The 25,476-nt window shown below is 44.6% G+C and overlaps 2 protein-coding genes and 1 long non-coding RNA gene across 25 annotated transcripts in view; 2 read left to right on the plus strand and 1 right to left on the minus strand.

Moving 5' to 3' along the window:
- DCUN1D3 (defective in cullin neddylation 1 domain containing 3) overlaps window positions 1-933 on the minus strand; it is a 45,939-nt gene extending 45,006 nt beyond the window's left edge. The window contains exon 1 of one of the 4 annotated variants that reach the window (XM_077983495.1): window positions 713-908. The gene's annotated coding sequence lies outside the window, so the exon portion shown is untranslated. The other 3 variants (XM_077983494.1, XM_077983496.1, XM_077983497.1) reach the window with 3 other exon arrangements.
- On the plus strand, window positions 391-25,459 carry LYRM1 (LYR motif containing 1). Of its 20 annotated transcripts, XM_077986451.1 has the most exons (7): window positions 1,491-1,640; window positions 3,313-3,539; window positions 9,514-9,641; window positions 12,060-12,141; window positions 15,975-16,133; window positions 20,604-20,696; window positions 24,466-25,459. In XM_077986451.1, the coding sequence occupies exons 5-7, from the start codon at window positions 15,975-15,977 to the stop codon at window positions 24,580-24,582; spliced, it is 369 nt and encodes a 122-aa protein (XP_077842577.1). In that variant the 5' UTR covers window positions 1,491-1,640; window positions 3,313-3,539; window positions 9,514-9,641; window positions 12,060-12,141; the 3' UTR covers window positions 24,583-25,459. The 20 variants fall into 20 exon arrangements, with proteins under 20 accessions (XP_014981248.1, XP_077842575.1, XP_077842572.1 ...); XM_077986446.1 differs by lacking the exons at window positions 1,491-1,640; window positions 3,313-3,539; window positions 9,514-9,641; window positions 12,060-12,141 and adding exons at window positions 393-513; window positions 807-1,044; window positions 16,333-16,347; XM_077986452.1 differs by lacking the exons at window positions 1,491-1,640; window positions 9,514-9,641 and adding an exon at window positions 922-1,044.
- Window positions 1,729-10,598, plus strand: LOC144338101 (uncharacterized). Its single transcript, XR_013411917.1, has 2 exons — window positions 1,729-2,560; window positions 8,434-10,598. It is a non-coding gene; the product is annotated as an uncharacterized LOC144338101 (long non-coding RNA).
- Window positions 25,460-25,476: the final 17 nt, after the last annotated feature.

Consider the following 25,476-nt stretch of genomic DNA (forward strand, 5'->3'; position numbering starts at 1 on the left):
AAAGGTAACCAAGGCACTAAGTGCCATAAAGGAGGAAGGGGAAGGAAAAAAAAAAAAACCCACGATTGCCACTCAGCCACAGAGAATTAAAGTGGAAACCAGAGGTGTGCATGGGGGAGGATGAGGGGTGAGAAGTGCGGGGGGGGGGGGAGGAACAAACAATACATTTGTCACCCCGTCCCACTTCCTATAGAGGATACAGGCAATGCCTCCCGCCCCATAACCTCGGACATAGATGGTTATCGTTTATAGCAAAGGTGCACAGAAAGGCCTTCAGGTCTGAGCCCTTAATTCCAGGGCTGTAAATGATTAAAGAGAAGGATGGGGGTGGGGAGGGAAATGAGGGCGGAGGGAGCTGGGAGATTCACCCACCACCTCCCCCTAGGGCTCCTACCTCACAGCGCTCACCCAGGACAGAGCACCAGAGTCTGCCGCCCCTCCAGGGCAGCTCCGACCCCATATCCCCAGGCCCTGGGTTGAGGGGTGCTGGCGGTGGGGAGGCAGGGACAGTAGGTAAGTTTTCTGAGCCCTGCGGCTGACACGCCACAGGCTCCCCTCACAGCCTCTTCTTTCAGAGGGACCAGTACAGACAACGCGCTGACTTCCACTCCTCCCTTTCCACCCCCCTTTCTCGAAGGTACCCAACCCCCGCCCCTTCATCTCTCAATGCCCCCCCGCCTTTTCCTCAACTCCCCCCCTCCCCAAAACTCACAGCTGCTCCAGAGGTTCCTCCAGTCAAACCCTTTCTGGAAACGACGGCGGCCCGGCGGGTCCAAACCACCTACCATCCCCGCTCGCGTTTCCAGGCTCCCTACCCCCGCCGCCGCCGCCTCTTCTTCCACCACTGCCACCGCCTCCTCTTCATCTGCGGCCCACCGGCGGCGGCCGCCCCGAAGCCCCGCCCCCTCCATCGCCTCCTGCATCATCACTTCCGGTAACCCCGCCGGCCGCCAGCTCCAGGAGGGAGAATGGGAGAGGGGCGATGAGGGAACGAGTGGAAGATTGCGTCACGACGCACGTAAAGACGTACGAAGCCGTCGCCAAGTAAGGGCAAAGACCTAGCAACCCGGAGGGAGATGGGCTGGACCATTTTTTCCTTGTTTTAGGGGAATGGAGCGGGGAGGATACCGAAAGCGTAAAGGAAAAATAGGGAGAGAAGGAGCTCAGCTTATTGTTGGATGCGGCGGGAGATGGGTAGAGTCAGGTTCGGGGAGGCTCGAGACTCCCCCAGACCTGGAACTGGTGCTCCCACAGAAGTGGGCCCGGTGGTTTGGTCCGGCCTGGCCTACTGGACCCGCCTCTGCTCGGTCGGCCGCGGCTCTGCTGGGCTCCTGGCGCCGCCTCTTCCCAGCCTACCGCGGGCTGCGCGCTTCTGTGGGTGGGGGAAGGCAGGACTGACACAGAGTGAGTGTAGGGGATGGAGGCGCCGACTCCAGGCGCGGGAGACTGGCGGGGAAGGGGTTGGCTCCCCACGGGCAGGGATGGGTTGGAGGTTGGGCTGCGGCGTTGCCGGGAGACGGGCCTGTGTGACCCCAGCTTCGCAGGGGGCGGCTCGGTGTCATCGCCACCGGCCTCGGGGACCTGCCTCACGGAAGTGGCTCGCGCGTCCAAGAGGGGAGGCCTGGTGTGGGGACGCTCAGGTGCCGGCATGGGGCCCCCTCGGAGGCTGTGAATCTTTTGGACCCCCGAATGTAAATGGGAGATGGTAGAGTCCGCTCCGAGGGCGAGAGGTGTCTGGCTGAGGAAGTTGACCCAAACCAGGTCCCGTACAGGAACGGAGACTCCCTAGGACCGTGAGAGCCAGCTTCGTAATTCCCTTGCTCTTCAAACCTGAGAGCAGGATGTTGCTCCGTTACCTTTCATTCATGTGCAGGAAAGAGTTAAGTAAATCAATAAAGAAGGTATCAGCAAGTGAGAAATACCCCCCCCCCAAAGACCGGATGAGATGACAGAAGATGGGGGGAGGGCCCCTTGAAGTCGGGTAAGGCCGTTCAAAGGAGGCCACGGTTTTGCAGGGATCCTGGACAATGGTTTTTCTGGTGGAGCCAATGAGAAGGACTTTTAGGTTGGAAACAGCCGGAAGGCCATGTGGCTGAAGCTGACGGAGCCAGGGCCGGAGTACTCTGTGATGTAGTTGGGCAAGTGGCATGACTAGCAGCGCCTTTTAGCCCAAGGCAGGGGTTTGGCTATTGTGTACTTCAAGGGTTTTAAGAAGGGAAGTGACCTGACCTGATTTACATTTTTAAAAATCCGCTCTGCGTGCTGGATAGAGAAGGGTGGAAGTAGTTAGACCTGTTAGGAAACTTGCACTGTACGACAAAGGAGAGGTGACAATAGTGTTGAAAGGGCCGGCCGGGCGCGGTGGCTCACGCCTATAATCCCAGTACTTTGGGAGGCCGAGGCGGCCGGATCACAAGGTCAGGAGATCGAGATCATCCTGGCCAACATGGTGAAACCCTGTCTCTACTAAAATTACAAAAATTAGCCTGGCGTGGTGGCACACGCCTGTAATCCCAGCGACTCTGGAGGCTGAGACTGGAGAATCGCTTGAACACAGGAGGCGGAGGTTGCAGTGAGCCAAGATTGCGCCACTTCACTCCAGCCTGGGCAACAGAGTGAGACTCTGTCTTAAAAAAAAAAAAAAGAAGGCCGGGCGCGGTGGCTCACGCCTGTAATCCCAGCACTTTGGGAGGCCGAGGCGGGCGGATCACAAGGTCAGGAGATCGAGACCACGGTGAAACCCCGTCTCTACTAAAAATACAAAAAATTAGCCGGGCGCGGTTGTGGGCGCCTGTAGTCCCAGCTACTCGGGAGGCTGAGGCAGGAGAATGGCGTGAATCCGGGAGGCGGAGCTTGCAGTGAGCCGAGATCGCGCCACTGCACTCCAGCCTGGGCGACAGAGCGAGACTCCGTCTCAAAAAAAAAAAAAAAAAAAAAAGAAAGAAAGAAAAGGCCCTCAGTCACAGTGGAAATGGAGAGAATTCCATTCAGCGTATATCTGGGAGGTAGTGCTTGCAGGACTTGCTGGGGAATTGGATGTGAAGTGTGTAGGAGAGGAAGGAACCAAGGTTAACTCCCTACGGAAAACAGTTTAGCGAGGAATATCGAAAGTTCTCTTTTGAACATATTAAGTTTGATAAGTCTATTAACAAGTCAAATGAAGTTTTCAAGAAGTTAGATATACAAGTCGGATGAAAAATCATAGTTGGAGATAATAAATGAGGAAGGCAGGGAAGAGCTCCCAGATCGCCTAAGAAGAGGGTGTAAATAAAAGAGGAGGACCCCTAAATCCCTTGGGTTCTTACCATTTAGAGAGTACCCAGAGAAGGAGAAGCCAGCAAAGGCGACGACACAGACAAGACCTCAGAGATCAAATAGGAGGCCCCTTAATATCCTGGAATAATGTGACCCATCCCCTTAATCAGTGAGTCTCATCCACCCACTTGCCAGCTTCTACTGGCAGCAAGTAGAAGCTAAGTCCTGGCTCAAATCTCTTCCCTCCCTCTCCCAGCTGTCAGTGCTTTTGGACTTGTGCTCAGGTAATTTGTGTCCGTTATAGAAAACCTGACTTTTTCGATGAATTGTCTATTTATATGGCTGTCTCCCCCAGGGACTGTTCCTCCTTTGTGTCTTCCTGGCTCCTGGTACAGAGCCTTGTCCGTATGGTGGCTGTAGCTGGGCAGGAACACCGTGTTCATAAGGTATCAGCCATACAATCCTGCAGCTTCTCACGAAAAGGGGCTTTTGTCCCTGCCGCTGCTGCCAGCCCCACCACAATTATGGTCAGTTCCACAATATAGTGTAAAGGGTATCAGAAGACGAATAAGAAGGCCTGGGTTTCAATCCTGGATCTGCTACTGACCAGCAGAGTGGCCATGGATAAAGCTCTTCTCTCTGAGCTGAAGGGCTGGCCTAGATTTGAAGTTGCATACTGACAAGACAGATATTGCCTGCAAACATATTGTTCAGCCCACACAGTGATTTAAATTCTTTTTTAAATTTACTTGCCAACATTTAAAAATTGGACATCAAAATCCAGACTTTGGGCTTCATTTGAAAAATCCGACAATCTGACAACACCAGCCTGAAGTTCCTAGAGGTTCCTACACAGCAACTGTCAGCCAGAGCTGAAAAGCTGCTTCCCCTTCTATGCAGCTCATGCTCAGGGTTTGCCAAAAAGGCCTCTCCTCTCCCGCTACCTGGCTGACCCCTGTGGGCATTTGATTTGCAATTCTTGGTCTAGGGCTATGCTGTCCCTGTGTGGCCACTGACTATTTTAAAATTTAAAATTTGATTTAAAACTTCAGTCCCTGCAACACATAGTTCAAGTGCCAGTAGCTACCTGTGACAGGTGTGTATCCTATTGGACAGAGTAGATAGAACATTTCCTTCACAGAAAGTTATCTTGGTGAGCACTGGACTGGAGGAACTCGAGGGTACTATGTAGGCTAGTCATTCTCCACATGTGAAACTCAAGGGACTTAGCCTAGTGAGGAGCTCTGGTGCCTCTGCAGATGGAAAAGTTGCCCATTCGATAGTTATTTGATGGTGGAGGAAGCTGTCCTGAAGGCGTGGACCCCTGCACAGAATGCGGTTATTTATCAGAGAGTTGGATCAAGGGTCTGGTGCTAGAAAGCCCCAACTGTATCTAATGTGGCATCCAAAGCTCTTTGGTCAGTTTCCTAATCCAGTTCCTCGGAAAACTGTCACAAAGCAAGAACTTAAGCCAGTGTCTTGTATTCTCAGACTTCTCGATTTGATATGCAGGGTGAAAGATCCTGGCTGGCGAGTTACCAATGAATGAATGAATGGTTGATCTTTAGCCTTGGCCTTCAATTCTAGCCCCTCCCCTACATCTCTTCTACTGCTTTCTACTACTAGTAACTGGTAATTGCTTTTCACCACCTCTGACTGACCTGTACCTTTTCTTTGCCTGTTAAAATATGCTGATAAGGAAACATACTTCCATTTCTTTTGAATTGAGGGGCCCATAACTTTTCATTTAGAACTTCTATCCCTGATGGGGAAAATAGCTGTATATCTATTGGTTGTTATCTTGGTTACAGTAGCCTGATTGGAGTTCCCCTGTACAAATACAATCTTGTGTGTGCTCCAGTGCTGGTATGATATATTTAGAATGGGTGTGCTTGCCTCCAGTGATCTTGTTTGGGATAGACATTTTAGAAGTCTTTCAGACATTAGTATTTTGTTTTGGCCCTGCGTTCTAAAAATTTCCCATATTACAGGGCCTAAACTAAATTATTTTCCCTTAGGTAAAATAAAAATACTATCCACCCTCTCCTCCCTGCCCCCTATTGCTGACAGATCGTATGCTTGTCATTTTCTGTGTAAAAAGATGCTGTTTCATAAAATAGCTGTGGTATGATTAAGTATACCACACAAGCATATCCTGAAGTTTGCAAAACAGTGTGTGGCATGTGTGGCATTACACTTCCCTTTTTGGATTCTAGTAACCAAAAACTGAATCTGAAACAGGAAATAAGTCTGTGGTTTGTGTGTGTGTGTGTGTGTGTGTGTGTGTGTGTGTGTGTGTGTGTGTGTGGTTGATTGATGGAGGGGAGGTTATGGTACCAGAAATGTATTAGAGAACGATTTCACTTAAAGGTTATCTGATTGGGGTAGGAATATGGGTGTACCAAAAAGGAGGGAGTATAACAGATCTCAGAGAAAAGTGCACTGAGGGATAAACAAGGAGTAAGAGATAAAGGAAGAAAAATAGGAAGGGAAGCCTGGTCGTGCCTTTGGTGTTGGCACCTGCATTGTATTTCCAGTAAGAAGTATGTGCTGTGGTCTGAAGATAAGCGGTGCTTCCAACAGGGTTATTTACTCATACCAAAGAACAATAGCCCTTTGCTGTACGGGGATTATTAATGATCAGAGGGAAACAGCTTTAGGAAAATCCATTACTACCACAAAGCAGTAAATTCACCAACAGGCCACACATTTCTCTCCTCTGCAGCAAAGCTTAGCATAGATAAAAGAGGCCTCATTGTTCTTCCTCTGTTTCCTCCTATTCAGGTAACATTTGCCTTTGTTAACTGTCAGTGCTAAGTGATGTACATGGATTATTTCATGAATAATCCTTACGACTCTGAAACGGGTTCTGCTATTACCCCATTGTACATTCTAAGAAACCAAGTCTCAGGCAGGTTAATAATTTGCCCAATGGGGTAAAGTCAAGATTCAAACCAAGCTTTGTCCACCAAGAGCCCAAAATAAAAGTTCATTTTTTTCGTATTATATCTGCTATTCCTTACAAATGGGACAGACATTCCCTACTCTGCTCTACAGGGCAAGAACGTCTGGTTGCTTTGACCTTGTCAAGAGCATTTCAATTCCGTAGAAGCTTTCCAAATGACAGTTTTAAGTCACAGTTTTCTAGATTGATTTTAATCCATGGTCATTGAGTATAGTGGACCTTATTCCCCAAAAGGATTTTGTTTTTCAGGAAAAAAGTGTCAGAACCTCATTTTTCTATGTTTGGTTCTAAACTTCATGGAAATATTATAAAGTATTTCAGTCCAGTGAACAAACCCTAACCAGCCTTAAGAAAACTTAAGAGTGAGGGTTACATCATAGCTGTGTCTCTTAAACGCTGTTCTGGATGAGACTGATGAGGATTCCTCCCCAAATAACACTGAGTCTCCAGTTCTTTATCCTAACACACAATGCTCTTGAAAGCATCCTAGTAAGAGTTAATTAGTATTTAACCCTTCGATGCTCTGGGATCATCAGTTAGGAAGCTCGTCCAGATACCACCCTGTGTATCTCAGGATGACAACATGCGTTATCAATGACCATTCTGTGTGTGTAAATGTATTCTTCTAATAAATATTTGTCATGTTCCAACTATGTGCCAGCCTAGGCATGTAATGTGCAAGACAGTCCCAAATCTCTGCCTGCTCCCCCACCACCTACTCCCTGCAACACACACATGGTGGAAAAAGAAAGGTGAGTCATGCAAAATTATGAGAGAGTAGGATGAACATTATGGCGGGTACGCTAGAGGTGCCAGGAGTGCACATAGCCGGGACACTGACCCAGCCCCAGTGTGAAAAGGGCACCCGTCCAGAAGTGATGGAAGTCAAAAGGTGGAAGCAGCAGATAGGCAAAGAAAGAATATTTCAGTTGTATGAACTAAAGAGGCTTCCTGTGGCAAAAAGAAGGACATATCACATAACGAGCACAGAAGACCATGATTTCATTTGGGTGGAGTTCATGATTCCCCCTCCTTGCTAAAAAATCATAAAGTATTTGGGAGAGAAATTTGACTATACTACAGTCATTAGTTCTGACGAGGGAAAAAATTCCACCTAGGGTAGGTCTTTCCTGAAATAAATGGAAAGGGGTGTTTTAACTTCCTGGGGCTTGAAAATCAGGGTAAATTCCTCTTGCCTTTGTCCCTTTTCTTATTTGTACTGCAGCACATTTTCTTTAGAAGGCAAAGCCTCATGAGAGTCCAGCATTTGGAATTTGGACATTCCTGAGACCAGAGTCATACTTCTATAAATCTCATCTGGGGAAAGGGAATTTTCATCTCTGCTCTTAAACTCCTAAGTGTTCGTGCTGCAATGGTCTCTCCAAAGGCAGGGGAACCGTTCCAGAGGTGGGGAAAAAGGGCATAGTGGATGAGGCCCCTCATACCAGCAGATCTTTCCATAGTCCTGTAGAACTAGATCTAGACAGACCGAGTGTCTAGGCATGCCTTGTACAGTAAGTTCTTGGAACCTCCCCAGACCCTCTCACTACACTTTGGACCATGAATGGCAGAGTGGGTGAGTGTTTGGTGTTTGGTTTTTGTTTTTGTTTTTTAGATTGATCACTGCCCATTATGAGTCCCCATTACTGACTCTAAAATGAAAACAGAAAAGCTTGTGGACAGTCAGGAAAATCATCATCCAGCTTTTTTGGCTCTTGACCCTGACTCCTGTCAACTAATTAGGGGCATTAGGCAAGATCTTGTTTCGCCATCTGTACAAGTGTTGGAATTATAAGTAGTTATGATATACAGTAGTTTGATATCCAGTGTATTTAAGATATAAATCAGACCATATTACTCCAGCTTGCATAAAATTTACCAGTGTCTTTTGCCTTAAGACTAGCAACAAAGTGCCTTTCCAAGGCCTACACCCAACCTGTGCTGGATTCTGTGGACCTGTGGCCCCTTTCCCAAAGGCTCTTGTTGCATTCATGTTCATCTTTTTTATTTTTATTTTTTGAGACAGAATCTGACTCTGTTGCCCAGGCTTGAGTGCAGTGGTGTGATCATAGCTCACTGCTGCCTTGATCTCCTGGGCTCAAGGGATCCTCCCACCTCAGCCTCCCAAAGTGTTGGGCTTATAGGCATGAGCCACCATGCCTGGCTAGTTTTTTTATTTTTCAATGGAGATAGAGTGTCCCCGTGTTGCCCAGGCTGGTCTCAAACTCTTGGGTTCAAGCAGTCCTCCCACTTCAGCCTCCCAAAGTGCTGGGATTACAGGCATGAGCCACCATGCCCTGCCTCATGTTCATCTGTGAAGTTGATTCCCACCTCACAACCTTTGCTCCTGTTGTTCCCCCTTCTTGCACCAGCTTCCCCTGACGTGAGTCCATTATTAGGTTCCATCACACCATTCAGGACTCAGCTCAAATGTCACTGACCACCCAGAAAATAACCCCCACCTCTGCTCATTTGTATCTTACTACTCTTCAGAGCACATATGACTATCTGAAATTCTTTTTCTTGTATATCATCTGCCTCTGCCACTAGAATATAACCTCAAGGAGGGTAGGGACCGTGGCTGCTTATTTATCACTGTATCCCCAGAAACTGCAGGTGTCTGGCACATGGCAGACCTTCAATAAATGTTGAGTGAGTGGATGGATGGATGGGTCCTTGGAAGGGAAGAGTAAGGCCTACCAGGTAGTAGCACTGTAGTGAGCCCCCGCACTGGTGGCTTTTATGTCGGCTCCCATTGGAGTTGGAGGGGACAGGGTTGCCACAGGGAATGGAAAAGCAAAGCGGTGCAGCCATGTGCCCAGCCTGCTTAGAGCATGCTGGTGTGTAACATAATTAAAAAGGGCAGTTGCAGGATAGGAACAGGGGCAGATGGCAAATGGGGAAGACTATTGCAATTCACATCAATGTGCAAAAAAATTGCTTCCTTTGCTGTTTGTATAGAAAGAGACTAGAATTATTTAGTTCCCTTTGTCACAACTAGCTAAGCTCTTTAAAGCAATCAAGACATTCAACATTTATTGACATTGAACAGTCTATTTCATGATTAAAAGCATGGGCTCTGACTTCAGACCAGCTGAGTTTGCATCCTGGCCCTGCCTATTGTTAGCTGTGTGACCCTGGACAAGTTACTTAACCTCTGCATCAGGTTCCTCCTTTGTATAATGGGGATATTGGTAGCATTTGCATATATAGAGTACCTAGCAAATTATCTGGCGCACAGTAAATGCAAAGCAAATGTAACTTTTAATATTTGTATTACTGTAATGAACAAGATACAATCCCTGCCCTCCAGGAATTCAGACTCAGAGAAGAAAAAAACATAAAGTGAAAGAAATTCCGAACTATCTCCTGGCTGTGATAGAAGCGAGGAAAAAGTTGCTTTGAAAAAGCTTAATAGCAAGTAGGTGTCTGTGTGATAGATGGGGTGGCTAGCAAAAAAGAGGCATTGTAAGCAGAGGAAGACTCAGCCGAGACAGAGAAGTATGACATGACAAGGCACCTTAGAGCAGTAGCTCCCAAACTTCAGAGACAACATCACAGTTTCTGCTGTTTACCTATATTTTAAACCAGCTTAAAAAGTTTTGTAATTCATTTCTTTAAAGGAAGTTCTATATCACATACAATCTGAATCACTCAAAATTATGGGTTTGATGGGCTATTCTAATACACAGTTTGTATTGTGTATCTAAGATCACCTCCCCAACCAATCTTTGGGACACTTGCATTAGGGGACACATTTCTCAACTATGACCAGAGGCCAAAACACACTGGCAGCAACATCTGTCAGCCTTTTCTTAGTGGCACAGGCCTGCACATCGTAGAGGCTTGGAAATGATCCTCACCTCCACACGTGTATAACCCTGTGTTATAACAGACAGGGTGTGATTTTTAAAAAGACCAGCTTCTAGTGCCATTTCCTTCCAGGCACACCTCATATCTTCTGTCTGTCTTCATTCTGGGATTTGGGGGTTAGGGAGATGAAAAGGAGTAAAGAATTGCAAGAAATGTCCGTCTCAGAATAAAGATTATAGCAGGTTAACTTTTAAAAATCTACATGGATAGACTTCATGACCAGCTGAGACCACAGTTGAACTGTGGTCCTCTAAACTACTGAATAGTCCTGATGTATTACCCGTAGGAAAATGTATTGCCCGTAGGAAAAGCAGACCCTGTTGTATCAGATCAATCCCTGATACAGTGAAGAAGGAAAAGGGCTTCCTTAGTCTTGTATTAATTGTGAGAGATAATTGATAGTTATAGAGGAGTAAATGTTGGTTTCAAGCCGTTAAATCCATATTCGGGAAAAGGTGGTTTTTCTAAATGAGTTGCTTTCTAGGAACAAAGACAAGAATAAAAAGGAAAAGAGCTTTTTAAACTTTTTTGTAAATATATGGCTGAATCTGTTTCCAGAATCACGAACTTTCTATAGCAGAGAATACTCCAAATTATTCAGCAAACATTTATTGAATACTGATTATGCACCCTTCTAGGTGCTGAGAATTCAGCAGTAAATAAGATGAATATGATCATTGTCCCCTGTAAAGGTGACAGTCTACTGGGGGAAGACATTAACAAACCATTACTTAAGTGAGGAGTGCTATACAAGGAAAAATATTAGGACCTGTGAGAAGTTTCAACAGAGAGCCCCGACCCAATGGGTGTGGGGGAAGCTGGAGGATTTTCTGAGACATCCATATTTCCACTGGGAACTGCAGGATGAATAGGGTTGGTCAGATAAAAGGGAGGGGGTGAGGAGAAAGCCTTCTAGAAAGAAAACAGCATGGATATGTGCCCCTAAGGCAAGAAAGAACATGGTTCCCTCAAAGGCCTGAAACAAACGCAGCAAGGAAAGAACAAAAGAAGTGTTTTTCTTTTCTTGCCTTTTCTATCAAGACTTGGAAGGAAATGGTAGACTAGGTTTGTTAATGGTACACAGTGGTGAATACAGTTTTAGACGCTTCTCTCGGGAAATCTTTGGAACTTGGGTTTTCTGGGTCACCTGATGTTGCAGAGTGAGACATCACATAAATCCCTTTCAGGATTAGTTTTCAAAACACTTAAACATTAATTAAAGTGTTTTGAAAATAGTCCTATTAAGTACCAATTGTAAGCACTGCTCATTACCTTGAGGGTATTAACCTAATTGCAGGGCTTTTGTATCAGATTATGGTATATGATCAGTTAGAATTTGAAGCTGTGGTTCTTAGAGTCTTGGAAGGAAACCAACTAAAGTTAGATTTTAGAGAAGGTTGCTTCAGCCAGTTGTGGTGGCGCACGCCTGAGGTACCAGCTGTTCTGGAGGCTGAGGCAGGAGGCTCACTCGAGCCTGGGAGATCAAGGCTGCAGTGAGCCGTGATCATGCCACTGTACTCCAGCCTGGGTGACAGAGTGAGACCCTGCCTCAAAAAACAAACAAACAAACAAACAAACAAAAAACCTTGCTGCTCTTTGAATATGCCTGACCTTCATCACTTTTCTCCAGTGTCTTGCAGTCAAGGAAGTTCCGTCTGTTAATGACAGGGAAGTGAAGCAATCATTAAGAGATGTTAGTTACAGACTCCCTGTACCTCACAGGAACTGACTCACGTATTTTCATAGGAAACCATGGAGTATTAGGGAGAGCCAGAAACTCAGAAACCTGTTTCCTTACCAGGAAAAATGTCATCATCTCATCTGGGTTTTTATTACAATAAACCGCAAAGCATGATGTTCTCTCTCTTGGTTTTTATGAATTCCTTGTAAGCATTTTTTCTGTGCAGCCTCATAGACTCAGAATTGGCATTGAATATAACTTTGGTCCTTTCAACATTTGAATTAGGTGAAGTAGTCTTTGAAGCTTTTCGTCATTTGGCTCATTCTTTACTTAAGAATAAACCTCAAAAAGCGTCATCAGGGTCAGGGTAAGCGCTCACATTAGAAAGAGGAATTCTCTGTAAGGTGAATTCCTTGCAAGTACTTTGAATTTTGAGGTAAACATGCCCACTTCCAGCTCCACTCTGCATTCTTCGGCTGCTCAAATTCTCATAATTCCAGGACTACCCTAAAGCATATTATCTCCACCTCTTACGCCTTTCCCTCCGTAAGTTGAAAATGGATCATGTTCCCAAAAGCAGGCAGTTGAGCAGCTTACTTCCCGATCCCGATGAGCCTGTTAGAGGAAAACCCAGAACTCAGAATGAGGTGTCCAATTGCCTGGCCTTCTGCCCTCCTTGTCTTCCCACCCTGTCTTCTGGTTCAAGGCTGTACAATATTCATTGTTCTAATTCTGACTAATCAGAATCTTCCAGTAGTGGGACTTTTTTTTTTCTAGCTTCCCTGAATATAGTTATGAAAAAAGGGGAGTGGGGGGCTGAAATGTTTGTTTTGTGTTTTCATTTTTATAGAGATAGGGTCTCTTTATATTGCCCAGGCTGGTCTCAAACTCCTGGCCTCAAATGATCCTTCCATCTCAGCCTTCCAAAGTACTGGGGTTATAGGAATGAGCCACTGGAGCCAGCCTGAGTTTTTAAATAAGTTGTTGGGGTTTGCTTGTTTGTTTTTGAGATGGGGTCTCACTGTGTCACCCAGGCTGGAGTGCAGGGGCTCAGTCTTGGCTCATAGTGCAATCTCAGCTCACTTCAGCCTCCCGGGCTCATATGATCCTCCCACCTAAGCCTCCCAAGTACCTGGGCCTACAGGCACGTGCCATCACGCCTGGCCAATTTTTGTATTTTTTACAAAATGAATGTTTTGTAAAATACATGTTACCCAGGTAGGTCTCAAATTCCTGAGCTTAAGTGACCTGCCTGTCCTAGCCTCCCAAAGTGCTGGGATTACAGGCATGAGCCACTGCACGTGACCTTAAATAAATTTTTTTAAAAAGGAAACACCTAATATCCATCAGCAAAATAGATGGTACATTGGGATATCTTCATACAGTGTGCTGAATTGCAGCAGTGAGAATATATGAACTAGAGCCATGTGTAACAACATGGATGAATCTTATTGAATGTTATGGGCAAATAAATTGCAGAACTTACCTGTAAACTTTTTAAACTTGCAGAGCAGGCAGGGTGCCGTGGCTCATGCCTGTAATCCCAGCACTTTGGGAGGCCGAAGCAGGTGGATCACCTGAGGTCAGGAGTTTGAGACCAGCCTGACCAACATGGTGAAACCCCATCTCTACTGAAAATACAAATTAGCCAGGCGTGATGGTGCGCACCTGTAATTCCAGCTACTTGGGAGGCTGAGTCAGGAGAATCACTTGCATCCGGGAGGCGGAGGTTGCATTGAGCCGAAATTGCACCATTGCACTCCAGCCTGGGCAACAAGAGTGAAACTCTGTCTCAAAAACAGTAATAATAAATAAATAAATAAATAAATAAATAAATAAATAAATCTTGCAAAACAATACTATAAATGTTACGTGTAAAGATATGCACGATAACAAATTCAGCATAGTGATTCCTTCTAGGGGAGAGGAAGGGGAATGTGATTTGGAAGGGGTACAGTGGGGGTTTCTACTATATACATAATTTATTCTTTAAGGTCTGTTGTAACTATATGGCTATTATATTGGTCTCAATATCTTTTCTTTCCTTTTTTTTTTTTTGAGACAGAGTCACTATTGCCCAGGCTGGAATACAGTGTGTGATCTCGGCTCACTGCAACCTTCACCTCCCGGGTTCAGGTGATTCATGCCTTAGCCTCTCAAATAGCTGGTATTACAGGTGGTTGCCACCATGCCTGGCTAATTTTTGTATTTTTAGTAGAGACTGGGTTTCACCATGTTGCCCAGGATGGTCTTGAACTCCTTACCTCAAGTGATCCACCTGCCTTGGCCTCCCAAACTGCTGGGATTACAGGCATGAGCCACTGTGCCTGACCGCTATATCTTTTTGTATCTGAAATATTTTGTAATAAGAATTTAAAGATAAACCATCTTGGCTAACATGGTGAAACCCTGTCTCTACTAAAAATACAAAAAATTAGCTGGGCATGGTGGCGGGCACCTATAGTCCCAGCTGCTCGGGAGGCTGAGGCAGGAGAATGGTGTGAATCCGGGAGGCGGAGCTTGCGGTGAGCCGAGATATCGTGCCACTGCACTCCAGCCTGGGCAATAGAGCGAGACTCCGTCTCAAAAAAAAAAAAAAAGAGAAATTAAAGATATTCGGAATTGTGCTTTTAAAAAATACAGTCAGCTTCATGGAATATACCTAGGTCAGTTCTCTCTTGGCCATGTCTTCTGAATTAAAACTGATGTTTGAGACTAAAAACCCAGAGGGGCCTTGAGATCTTCAGTCATCAGAAAGTTTTTTTTTGTTTTGTTTTGTTTTTGTTTTTGTTTTTGTTTTTGAGATAGAGTCTTGCCCTGTTGCCCAGGCCGGAGTGCAGTGGTGGGATCTCAGCTCACTGCAAGCTCAGCCTCCTGGGTTCATGCCATTCTTCTGCCTCAGCCTCCTGAGTAGCTGGGACTACAGGCGACTGCCACAATGCCTGGCTAATTTTTTGTATTTTTAGTAGAGACGGGGTTTCACCGTGTTAGCCAGGATGGTCTTGATCTGCTGACCTTGTGATTCACCTGCCTCAGCCTCCCAAAGTGCTGGGATTACAGGCATGAGCCGCCACGCCTGGCCAGTCATCAGAAAGATTTTTAATTATACTTATTGGACAAGATAGTAGACCAACGATTTTGAGAAATATTTCCAAAAAGGTTGAGAGGTTGCAACCTGACAACCTCTGGGTGGAACTGGGCTTACAGACTCATTTTGTTTGGCCTGTACAGTCCTCACTTTTTTTTTTTCTTTTTGGAGACGGAGTCTCACTCTGTCGCCCAGGCTGGGGTGCAATGGCACAATCTTGGCTCACTGCAACCTCTGCCTCTGGGGTTCAAGCGATTCTCCTGACCCAGCCTCCCAAGTAGCTGGGCCTACAGGCACACACTGCCACACCCGGCTAATTTTTTTTTGTATTTTAGTAGAGACAGGGTTTCACCATGTTGCCCAGGCTGATCTCGAACTCCTGAGGTCACCCAATCCACCTGCCTCAGCCTTCCAGAGTGCTAGGATCACAGGCGTGAGCCACCATGCCTGGCCTCACATTTTCAAAAATAATGACTTACTGTGTTTTTTTGAGATGTCATATTTTAAAAATCTGGATTGCCACCTATTTTTAAGCTATCAGGAAATCTGGCATTCCTAGGGACTTCTTTCTACATGGCAGATGCTGGCTGGAGCTGAATAGCAACTGTTCCCTTTCAAGGGGGCAGTTCCTGTCCAGGTGGCCACTGTCCCCATTCAAGCAGGTCCTCTCATTTATATTACCTGCCAGGCTGCAGAGGCACTTGAGTTTGTAACCAGTGGATTAAATTCCATTTCTCACTTAACAAGAATATTCAGTTATCCAAAACATGCCTTCTCTTAGGCATTCAGGTGAGTCATATAATTTTACTGGACTGGCTTAAAGAATAATAAATGTGAGTTTTGGTTTTGCCGTGTTCATAAATGTGGCCACCATGGCAAACTGTGTGGTTGAGCAACCCTCAACCTCGGGATGAGTTGCAAAGCCAGTTGAGAGATACGGTGTTTCTATTACATGGTTTCGGCAATGCTACCCAACAGATTTGCTGAGAAAGAGCAACTATTTCTAGACCCATTAAAGGTCTTGATTAAAAAACTGTACATCTGCCTGGCTGCCTCCTGTCAAGTTGCATTTTTATGCAAATTTTCCCTCTTCTATTTCGGTGGGTCTGAAGATGACAACGGCAACACGACAAGAAGTCCTTGGCCTCTACCGCAGCATTTTCAGGCTTGCGAGGAAATGGCAGGCGACATCAGGACAGATGGAAGACACCATCAAAGAAAAACAGTACATACTAAATGAAGCCAGAACGCTGTTCCGGAAAAACAAAAATGTAAGTAGGCCCCACTTGGAAGTTGCACAGGGGAGAATTGTTCCTTATGATATATGTTTATTTCTTGTCGGTCCTTAATTGAAAGGGCTGAGCCGCACAGTCACGGTGGCACAACGTGGGGCAGGAAGGGGCCAGTGCACAGCTTGGCTAGCTTGCCTGACCACTGGGAAGCCTGTGTTTCTTTCTTCACTTGTTCCAGGTCTCAAGCCAGCCAGTAAGTGGCTCAGTGTCCTCAGAAGACCCCATGAGCCAGGTGACATGAGTCAGGCCAATGAGTTTTCAGAGGAGGAGCCAGTCCTCATACTGTACCTGTTGCTGGCCACTCCCATAGGAGGTGTGCAGGAAAGTGGTTTCGTTTTGTTTTTTTTTCAATTCATAAACTATTCAAAGCCTCTAAATATAAACCCATTTAGAAGGAAGAGAATAGGATTAAGACACAGGGTTCCCTTCATAACAGCTTTGAGCTCAAGCCTCTTTGGCTAGCAGAGTGAGGTTGCCCTTTGGGAGCACGGAACTGGGTAAAATAGTATCTCCATTAGCTGATTTACGGGAACTGCACATGCAGACAGCAGGGAGCCAGATTGGACCCACCCCTAGGAACCCTAAAACATTAACTGTCAGCTCTGGGGAAGACCGCCTGGCACTAAGCATGGAAGAGGCTTTCACGCCTGACTTCTCTTCCGCCTTCTCACTGATCTAATGGATTCAGCGCTGTCACTGCTCCCCTCATGAAACCTCCTAACAGTCTACTCTAACCACTTTTCCCTTCCTGACCTCTGACTGTCTCTGTTCGGCCCTGTCATCACACACCTTCCTGCCAGCTACAGGGGTCCTCTGAAGGTCGGCCCTCTGTGCTGAGCCTATGCAACATGCAGCCACCTTGTGATTTAAGCCGTCACATCTGAATCCCTGGCTTTGGCTGCTGCCTGGCCACCTGAAGGACCTCACCACAGCTTAATGGTCCAAAGCAGAATCATCTTTCTACAGGAGTGCCTCCCCTTCCCCACTGGTCCATTGGTGTCACAGCTCCTGTCACCACTTTGCAACTCTTTGTTCTCATTCCTCAACAAATACTTGATTGCCCACTGTGTGCCAAACACAAGACTAGATGTTGAGGACAAACATAAGCCAAACCAAGACAGAGCTGTCAAACTTTTATTCCTTTAATTGAAAGTGGATTACCATGATTTGACTATTTTGGAATTTCAAAAGCCCTTTGTTCCCCTTACTAAAGTTAGATGGAGTTAGATGGAAAGAAATATAAAATTACAGTTGAGAAAGTCCACGAAGGCTGGGCATGGTGGCTCACGCCTGTAATCCTACCACTTTGGGAGGCCAAGGCTGGAGGATCGGTTGAGCCCAGGAGTTTGAGACCAACCTGGGCAACATAGCGAGTCCCTGTCTCTTAAAAAAAAAAAAAGAAAAGCATTACCAAAGAAACTCTCCTAATCTGCAGCAACTTCCCCTTCTCTGAATCCCTGATGGCCCTAGCTTTTCAAGGCTGACTTTCTTAGGAAGTTTCTCTCTACCCTTCTGACCTTCCTCCAAACCCAGCTTCCCCAAGCTTTTTCTGCTCTTAGCATAGACCATGCTTGCCAAACCAGAGTATATGTACCCCATGGAGTCCCGAAACAATCCTCTAAGGAATAGAAATAAAATACAACTGCTATTTCTATTTATTCTTTCATCTTTCTAAAAAGTCTGTCTGGTACATAGTTACAATGAACTTGTTAGTACATATCTATAATTTATAAATTAATACATTTATAAATTAATATAAATACAAATATGGGGGCTATGGGCTCAGAAATTTTTTAATGAAAAGAGTAGGTGATCAGCCAGGTGTGGTGGCTCACGCCTGTAATCCTTACACTTTGGGAGGCTGAGGCCGGTGGATCACTTGAGGTCAGAAGTTCAAGGCCAGCCTGGACAACGTGGTGAAACCCTGTCTACTGAAAATACAAAAATTAGCTGGGTGTGGTTGCGCACGCCTGTAATCCCAGCTACTCGGGAGGCTGAGGCACAACAATTACTTGAATCCAGGAGGGAGAGGTTACAGTGAGCCAAGATCACGCCACTGCACCCCAGCCTGGGCAACAGAGCAAGACTGTCTCCAAAAAAAAACAAAAAAAGAGTAGATCAAAAGGCTTGGAGATCCCTAAATAGTTGTTTATATTCTCCTTTTTCTTCTTTATTCTATTTATGTTGGCATGGGTTTCCCAACCAGATCATCAGTTCCTTGAACATATAGACAAGGTCTTGTACTTTTCTAGTCTATCCCAAGGGACCTCCCTGTGGTTGTCACTAAATGAATGAGCAGCTATAAATACTTTGATTTAACTGACCTCCTCCAGGAAATCTTCCTCAGTTTCTCTGCTTCCCCCTCAACCCCATGCTGGCTGCCTGTTCTGAATTCCTATAGCTGTCCGTAGCAGTCACTGCATCCATTGATTATATACCACTGTGCCTTTTCTGTAGCTTTAGGTATCAGAGTTGTTCTGCCCAAGTAATAACTTTGATAGCTGAAGGCACTGTCCAGCCTGCGGTGTTGGGGATATCATAGTACATGCCCAATAAACCTTTGCACGCTCACTCACCTGAAGACTACTCAAGACTTTTCAGTTTTCAGTTATTGCAATAACCCTTCTTTTGCCTAGGCTTGGATTGGCTCAAGCGGGGTGAGCCAGAGGGAGGTGTATGTGCCACTGATGGAACATGAGATTATTTGGGAGTGGGTGGAAGAGGTACATGGGTTTTTAATTTTAAGATATGTACTTGCTTTAGTATGTGTTATAAAGGAAAGAGAATATTAGATCACAGTTTCACAAATACTGTTACTTAAGAGAGAGTCCATTTAATGAAAAATTCTAACATTAGTATAAGTAGTATGTGGATATGGCAGAATCATGCAGCCAGCCCGTGAATGACTGAATTTGGAGTACTCTAGCCCAAGCTTGTTCAGATGGACAGCTGAAGCCCCAGAAGCCCCAACCCCCTTAACTGTATGTTTGTCAAGCGCTTTTTCTTTCTTCCTAGTCCCTCACGCAGACATTAGGAGTTTCTTGTAACTTTGATTGCTCTAAGAGTTTAATAATCCAAAGGTATCCCATGAACTGCTGTGAATCTCAGTGGGCAAATGGGAATGTGGAACTCTTTTCCAACACAGACAGCAAATCAGTGACTTCTGAGAAGCACAGAGGTCAGAAAGTTGGGCCTCTGCCACAAGGGACTCACAGCTGTGGTTCTCTGCATTGCTGTTCCTGGAACTCTTCTTTGCTCTGTTCCATAGGACAGGAACGCCCTTGAAATTTCCAAGCCACATGGACCCAGACTTTGCTGTGTGGGTGTCATCTGGTGGTGATGCAATCCTAGCTCTGCTTTGAAGTCCACTTGCAAACTCCTAGCAGAACCACGTCTTGATTCATTTTCCTTCCTCAGAATGAAAGAGTTTCTCCCCTTTTCCTACTTGGCTGTTTTTCAGAATGAACTTTTTATTCCTTTAATTGAAAGTGGATTACCATGATTTGACTGTTTTGGAATTTCAGAAGCCCTTTCTTCCCCTTACTAATGAGCCAAGGCAGTTGACAGTTTAAGAGGTATAGATCATTCTCCAGTGTCCTACCCTGGGGGTTTCAGGACAGCACTTGCGGAAACCATCGGGTTACTTTAAAGTTTAATCAACATGAGGGGGGTGTGAAGAAGCACTCTCAGTCAGTGTCGGTGGGAATATAATTTATGGATTGTTGGTAGGAATGTAAATTGTTGCAAACTCCAGAGAGTAATCTGGGAATATCTGTGAGATTTAAAAATGCATGTGTCTATGGCCTTTGTCCTAGCAGTCCTCTCTCTCTAGGAATTTATCTTTTAGATACCTATGCATGTAAGCAAAGTAATTTTAGAGGGATCCATAGCAGAATCATTTATAATAGCAAAAAATTGGAAATAACTTAAGTATCCATGGGTAGGAGATTGGTTAAATTATAATAAAGCCGTCTGTTGGAATTTTGTATAGCTGTTAAAAAGAAGGGGGCAGCTTTATAGATGGACTATAGAAGGAACTTCAAGTTATGTTAATGAAAAAGCAAGGTTCAGAACAAAGGGAGCTATTGTTTGTGTGAGAAAAATAATCAGCTTCTATATACATGTGCATTTTCACATATACATAGAATACCCCTGCAAGAACACACAAGAAACTGCTAATTGTTGTCTCTGAGATGAAGAACTGGAAGAGAGGAGTAAGAGGGAAGTGTAGTTTTTATGTTATATCCTTTTGTATTGTTTATTTTTACCTTCTTTGCCGATTTTAAAAGTTTATCATAAGCTTTAATATTAAATTGCTTTTGATTTTCCAAATTAGCACCATTTAATTTACTGGCTAGTGAACTGAAAAAGTTTGAGAAAATGTATACCTATACTCTATGTACCATTAGAAATATACTATCAGCCTCATTTCTTTTTCCCTTTTAACAGCTCACAGACACAGACCTAATTAAACAGTGTATAGATGAATGCACAGCCAGGATTGAAATTGGACTGCATTACAAGATTCCTTATCCAAGGCCAGTAAGTGTGACTCCTGGTTAACAGGTGGTGGGTACTTACCCTCATCAACCCGGTTATTTCCAAGAATGTGTAACAAGAGGGCAAGTGCTTGCTGAGAGGCCCAGAGCTGCTGTGGGAGGCATGTTGGAAATAAGCTATCGTTGCACGCTGCCAGCCCATCACAACAAAGTAAAATGTCAGTGAATGCATGACGTATCCTACTTATACAGCTTTCCACATATGGAAGGGAAAACCAGCTCACACTGTAGAGCTTTTCTCTTTTCACTTTCATCTTTTTTATGGAAATGTGTTTTTTTAATTACAAAAGGTAGGTTTGTTGTTACTAAAAGAATAAAGTTCAAACATGAAAGGAATGCATAAAGTAGAAAGGAAAAATGGTCAAAAATTATCATCCAGGCTGGGTGCTGTGGCTCATGCCTGTAATCCTAGCACGTTGGGAGGCCAAGGCGGGAGGATCACTTGAGGTTAGGAGTTCGAGACCAGCCTGAGCAACACAGTGAGACCCCATTGCTACACAAAATTTAAAAATTAGCCGGGCATAGTGACACACTCCTGTATTCCCAGCTGCTTGGGGGACTGAGGTGAGAGAATTGCTTTAGCCCAGGAGGTTGAGGCTGCAGTGACCCATGATCACACCACTGCAGTGACAGAGCAAGACCCTGTCTCAAAAAATAAATAAATCTTAAATTTATATAAATAAATTTAAAATAAAAAATAAAATTATGTAAATAAATTTAATACATTCAGAATGTCAAGAAACAATTTTCAAATTTATATGAATTTAAAATAACAAATGTATACAAATTTTTTCTTCCTCAAATTCTTTCATACCATAAATTTAAAACAATAATTTAATTTAAAATAAGTTTTATTTATTTATTTATCTGTGGAGACTGAGTCTTGCTCCATCACCCAGGCTGGGTACAGTGGTGTAGTCATGGCCCACTGCAGTCTTGACCTCCCGGGCTGAAGCGATTCTCCCACCTCACTTCCCCAAGTAGCTGGGACTACAAGCATGTGCCACCACTAATGTTTTAATTTTTTGTAGAAATGGGGGTCTCACTATGTTGCCCAGGCTGGTCTTGAACTCCTGGACTCAATCAATCCTCCCGCCTCAGCCTCCCTAAGCTCTGGGGTAACAGGCATGAGCCACTGTGCCTGGCCAAAATTCTTTTTTGTTTGTTTGTTTTTTGGAGACAGAGTCTTACTTTGTCGCCCAGGCTGGAGTGCAGCATGATTTCTGCTCACTGCAACCTCTGCCTTCCCAGTTTGAGTGATTCTCATGCCTCAACCTCTCAAATAGGTGGAACTACAGTCATGCGCCACCACACCCAGCTAATTTTTTGTATTTTAATAGAAACAGGGTTTCACCATGTTTCTATATGTTGCCCAGGCTGATCTTGAACTCCTGAGCTTAGGCAGTCTGCCCACCGTGGCCTCCAAAAGTGCTAAGATGACAGGCGTGAGCCACTGCACCCAGCCCAAAATTCTTAAAAAAAAAAAAATTCTCATTGTGTAGAGGGTGACCACTTTAACTGTTAAATGGAAAATTGCCAGTATTCAACTCTTTTAGCTACAAAAACAGCAATTTTATATTGTAGTGGCTCAACCTAGTTAGTTTGGTAGTACAACCTTTTAGTCTTTTTCTATATTCATGTACCTATATTTTCTTTACATATGTAAGATTCTGGATATAATGTTTTACTGCTTACTTATTTTACTTCATGTCTTCCGCACATCTTTGTATGTAGCTCTCCCTCAATTTTTTTTTTTTTTTTTTTTTGAGACAGAGTCTCACTCTGTCGCCCAGTCTGGAGTGCAGTGGCACAATCTTGGCTCACTGCAGCCTCCTGGGTTCAAGGGATTCGCCTGCCTCAGCCTCCTGAGTAGCTGGGATTACAGATTACAGGTGCACCACCACACCCAGCTAATCTTTGTATTTTTAGTAGTAACAGGATTTCACCATGTTGGCCAGGCTGGTCTCAAACTCCTGGCCTCAAGTGATCGGCCTGCCTTGGCCTCCCAAAGTGCTGGGATTATAGGCGTGAGTCACTGCACCCAGCCCAATCTTTTTTAAATGATTGCATTGTATGCTATTGTAAGAATGTGCCATTGTATTAGGGTTCTTCAAAGAAACAGAACCAGTAGAATGAAGATATGTAGATATAGAGACAGCTAGATGTATATGTGAAGAGATTTATTATGAGGAATTGACTCTCTATATATCTAGACAGAGATATATCTAGATATGCCTGAAAGGATTTTTTTTTTTTTTTTTGAGACTGAGTCTCGCACTGTCACCCGGGCTGGAGTGCAGTGGCATGATCTCAGCTCACTACAACCTCCACCTCCCGGGTTCAAGCGATTCTCCTGCCTCACCCTCCCAAGTAGCTGGGATTACAGGCCCCCACCACTATGCCCAGCTAATTTTGTATATTTTTAGTAGATATAGGGTTTCACTATGTTGGCCAGGCTGGTTTCAAACTCCTGACTTCGTGATCCACCCACCTCGGCTTCCCAAAGTGCTGGGATTACAGGCGTGAGCCACTGTGCCCAGCCGAAAGGAGATTTATTATAAGGAATTGATGCATGTGATTATAGAGGCTGAGAAGTCCTAGGATTTGCCATCTTCAAGCTGAAGACCCAGAAGAAAGCTGGTGTTATTACTCAGTTTGAGTCCACACGCCTGAGAACCCAAGGGGCCCATGGTAGAAATCCCGAGTCTGAGGCCCAGAGAAGATGAGGTGTCCCAGCTCAAACAGGCAGGAAGCAAAAGGAGCTGCTTCCCCTTCTTCTGCCTCTTTGTTCTATTCAGGCCTTCCATGGTTTGCATGATGCCCATTCACATTGGGGAGGGCCATCTGCTTTACCGAGTCCACTGATTCAAATGCTAATCTCATCCAGAAACACCCTCACAGATACACCTAGAAATGATGTTTAATCTGAGCACCCATTGCCCATCAGATTGACACCAAAAATTAAGCATCCTAGGCCAGGCACTGTGGCTCATGCCTGTAATCCCAGCACTATGGGAGGCCAAGGCAGGTGGATCACTTGAGGTCAGGAATTCAAGTCCAGCCCGGCCAGCATGACAAAACTCCATATCTATTAAAAATACAAAAATTAGCCGGGTGTGGTGGCGAGCACCTGTAATCTCAGCTACTGGGAAGGCTGAGGCACAAGAATCACTTGAACCTGGGAGGTGGCAGTTGCAGTGAGCTGAGATCATGCCACTGCACTCCAGCCTGGGTGACAGAGTGAAACAGTGTCTGAAAAAGAAAAAAAGAAAGAAAGAAAAATTAACCATCCCAGCCATAATTTAACCAGCCCCTCTATTGGTAGGCATTTAGTTTGATCCCAGTTTTCCACTATGCACAGAACATCTTTGTATACACACACTTTTCTCCCCTTCTTTGGATTCTCAGCTTGCTCTGTGATCCATGCTTGTTTTTTCTCCTCTGTGTAGGCAATATAGCAAAGAGCACAGGCTCTGGAATCTGACAGATCTGGGTTCAAATCCTGACTTCCCTTCTTAATGTATAACCTTAAGCAAGTTATTTAACTTCTCTGAGGTTTCATTTCCTCATCTGTAAATATTAGAATAATAATCTCTTATGAGGTTATTGTAGGATTAACGTGTGTAAAGAAATGAATCAATGTAGATGTAGCACTTAGCAGAGGATATGGTACTTTCTGAGTAGATCCTTAGTGAATACGAGCTGCTGCAATGATTATGAGTATGATTCTTCACATTATTGTTCTTATTCAGATTCATCTGCCTCCAATGGGCCTTACCCCACTCCAAGGCCGGGGACTTCGAAGCCAAGAGAAACTGAGGAAACTTTCCAAACCAGTATATCTCAGATCTCATGATGAAGTTTCCTAATCTAGAGGAAAGTTTATTTCTGCAAATGATGAGCCAACTTGTTCTTGAATGTAAACCAGATGGCAAAACACTTCTTGATTGGGGCAAAAATTCAAATGTCTTCTTAAAACCTCCACAATTGATTCTCACCCATGATGAGCACTTCAATATCCCTAGAGTTTCTCAGCGTCTTTCTTCCTGAGTGGATGGCATTATCCATAGAGGTCATGGACCTTACATCCTCACTGCAGTCACCTTTGGAAACAAGACTAAGGCCTGTACAAGGGAGGTGGAAGGGTGCAAGAGCTGTTGATAGGAATTCCATTCACCACGCGTGCCAGCTGATGCAAAGAAATTTGCCAGTCACTGGAAGTTACTGTGGCTACTGTAAAACTATGTACCACTCTCAGAATATTCTTAGGCTTTTTATTTTTTTTTAAGCTATAGATTTGCTTAGAAGTGAGGTTTTTTTGTGTGTGTGCTTTTTTGTTGTCTTTTGACCCTTCCAGTTTCCAGATAAACTTATCTTAAAAAGTTTGGTTTTTCATGGAAATTTTATGAGATTTCTGCCTTAACTAAATGCATATATTCCTTATCTTAAAGCCTGTCACTACTTAGGATGCACTTATAGGATCTGAAAAGCTCACTTTAAACTCATACTGCATTCTTTACGAGTATTTTACATTAACATAACTGAAAAGTACAAGGCCCAAGCTGGCTTTCAAATTATGTTTAAACAGAAATGGGACAAATAGACTTGAAAATAGAACGGATTTATTCTACCCCTGCAAGGGTAGACTCAGGTGAGAGTCCCTTGGTGAGTCATTTGTACATCAGTGTCATTTCTTCTTACCTCCGAAGAAGATGGGCATCACCAATAAAGACAAAGCACTATCAATTTTTGTCTATTCTTTT

Source organism: Macaca mulatta, chromosome 20 (genome assembly GCF_049350105.2).
Source record: "Macaca mulatta isolate MMU2019108-1 chromosome 20, T2T-MMU8v2.0, whole genome shotgun sequence".
Lineage (NCBI taxonomy): Eukaryota > Metazoa > Chordata > Mammalia > Primates > Cercopithecidae > Macaca > Macaca mulatta.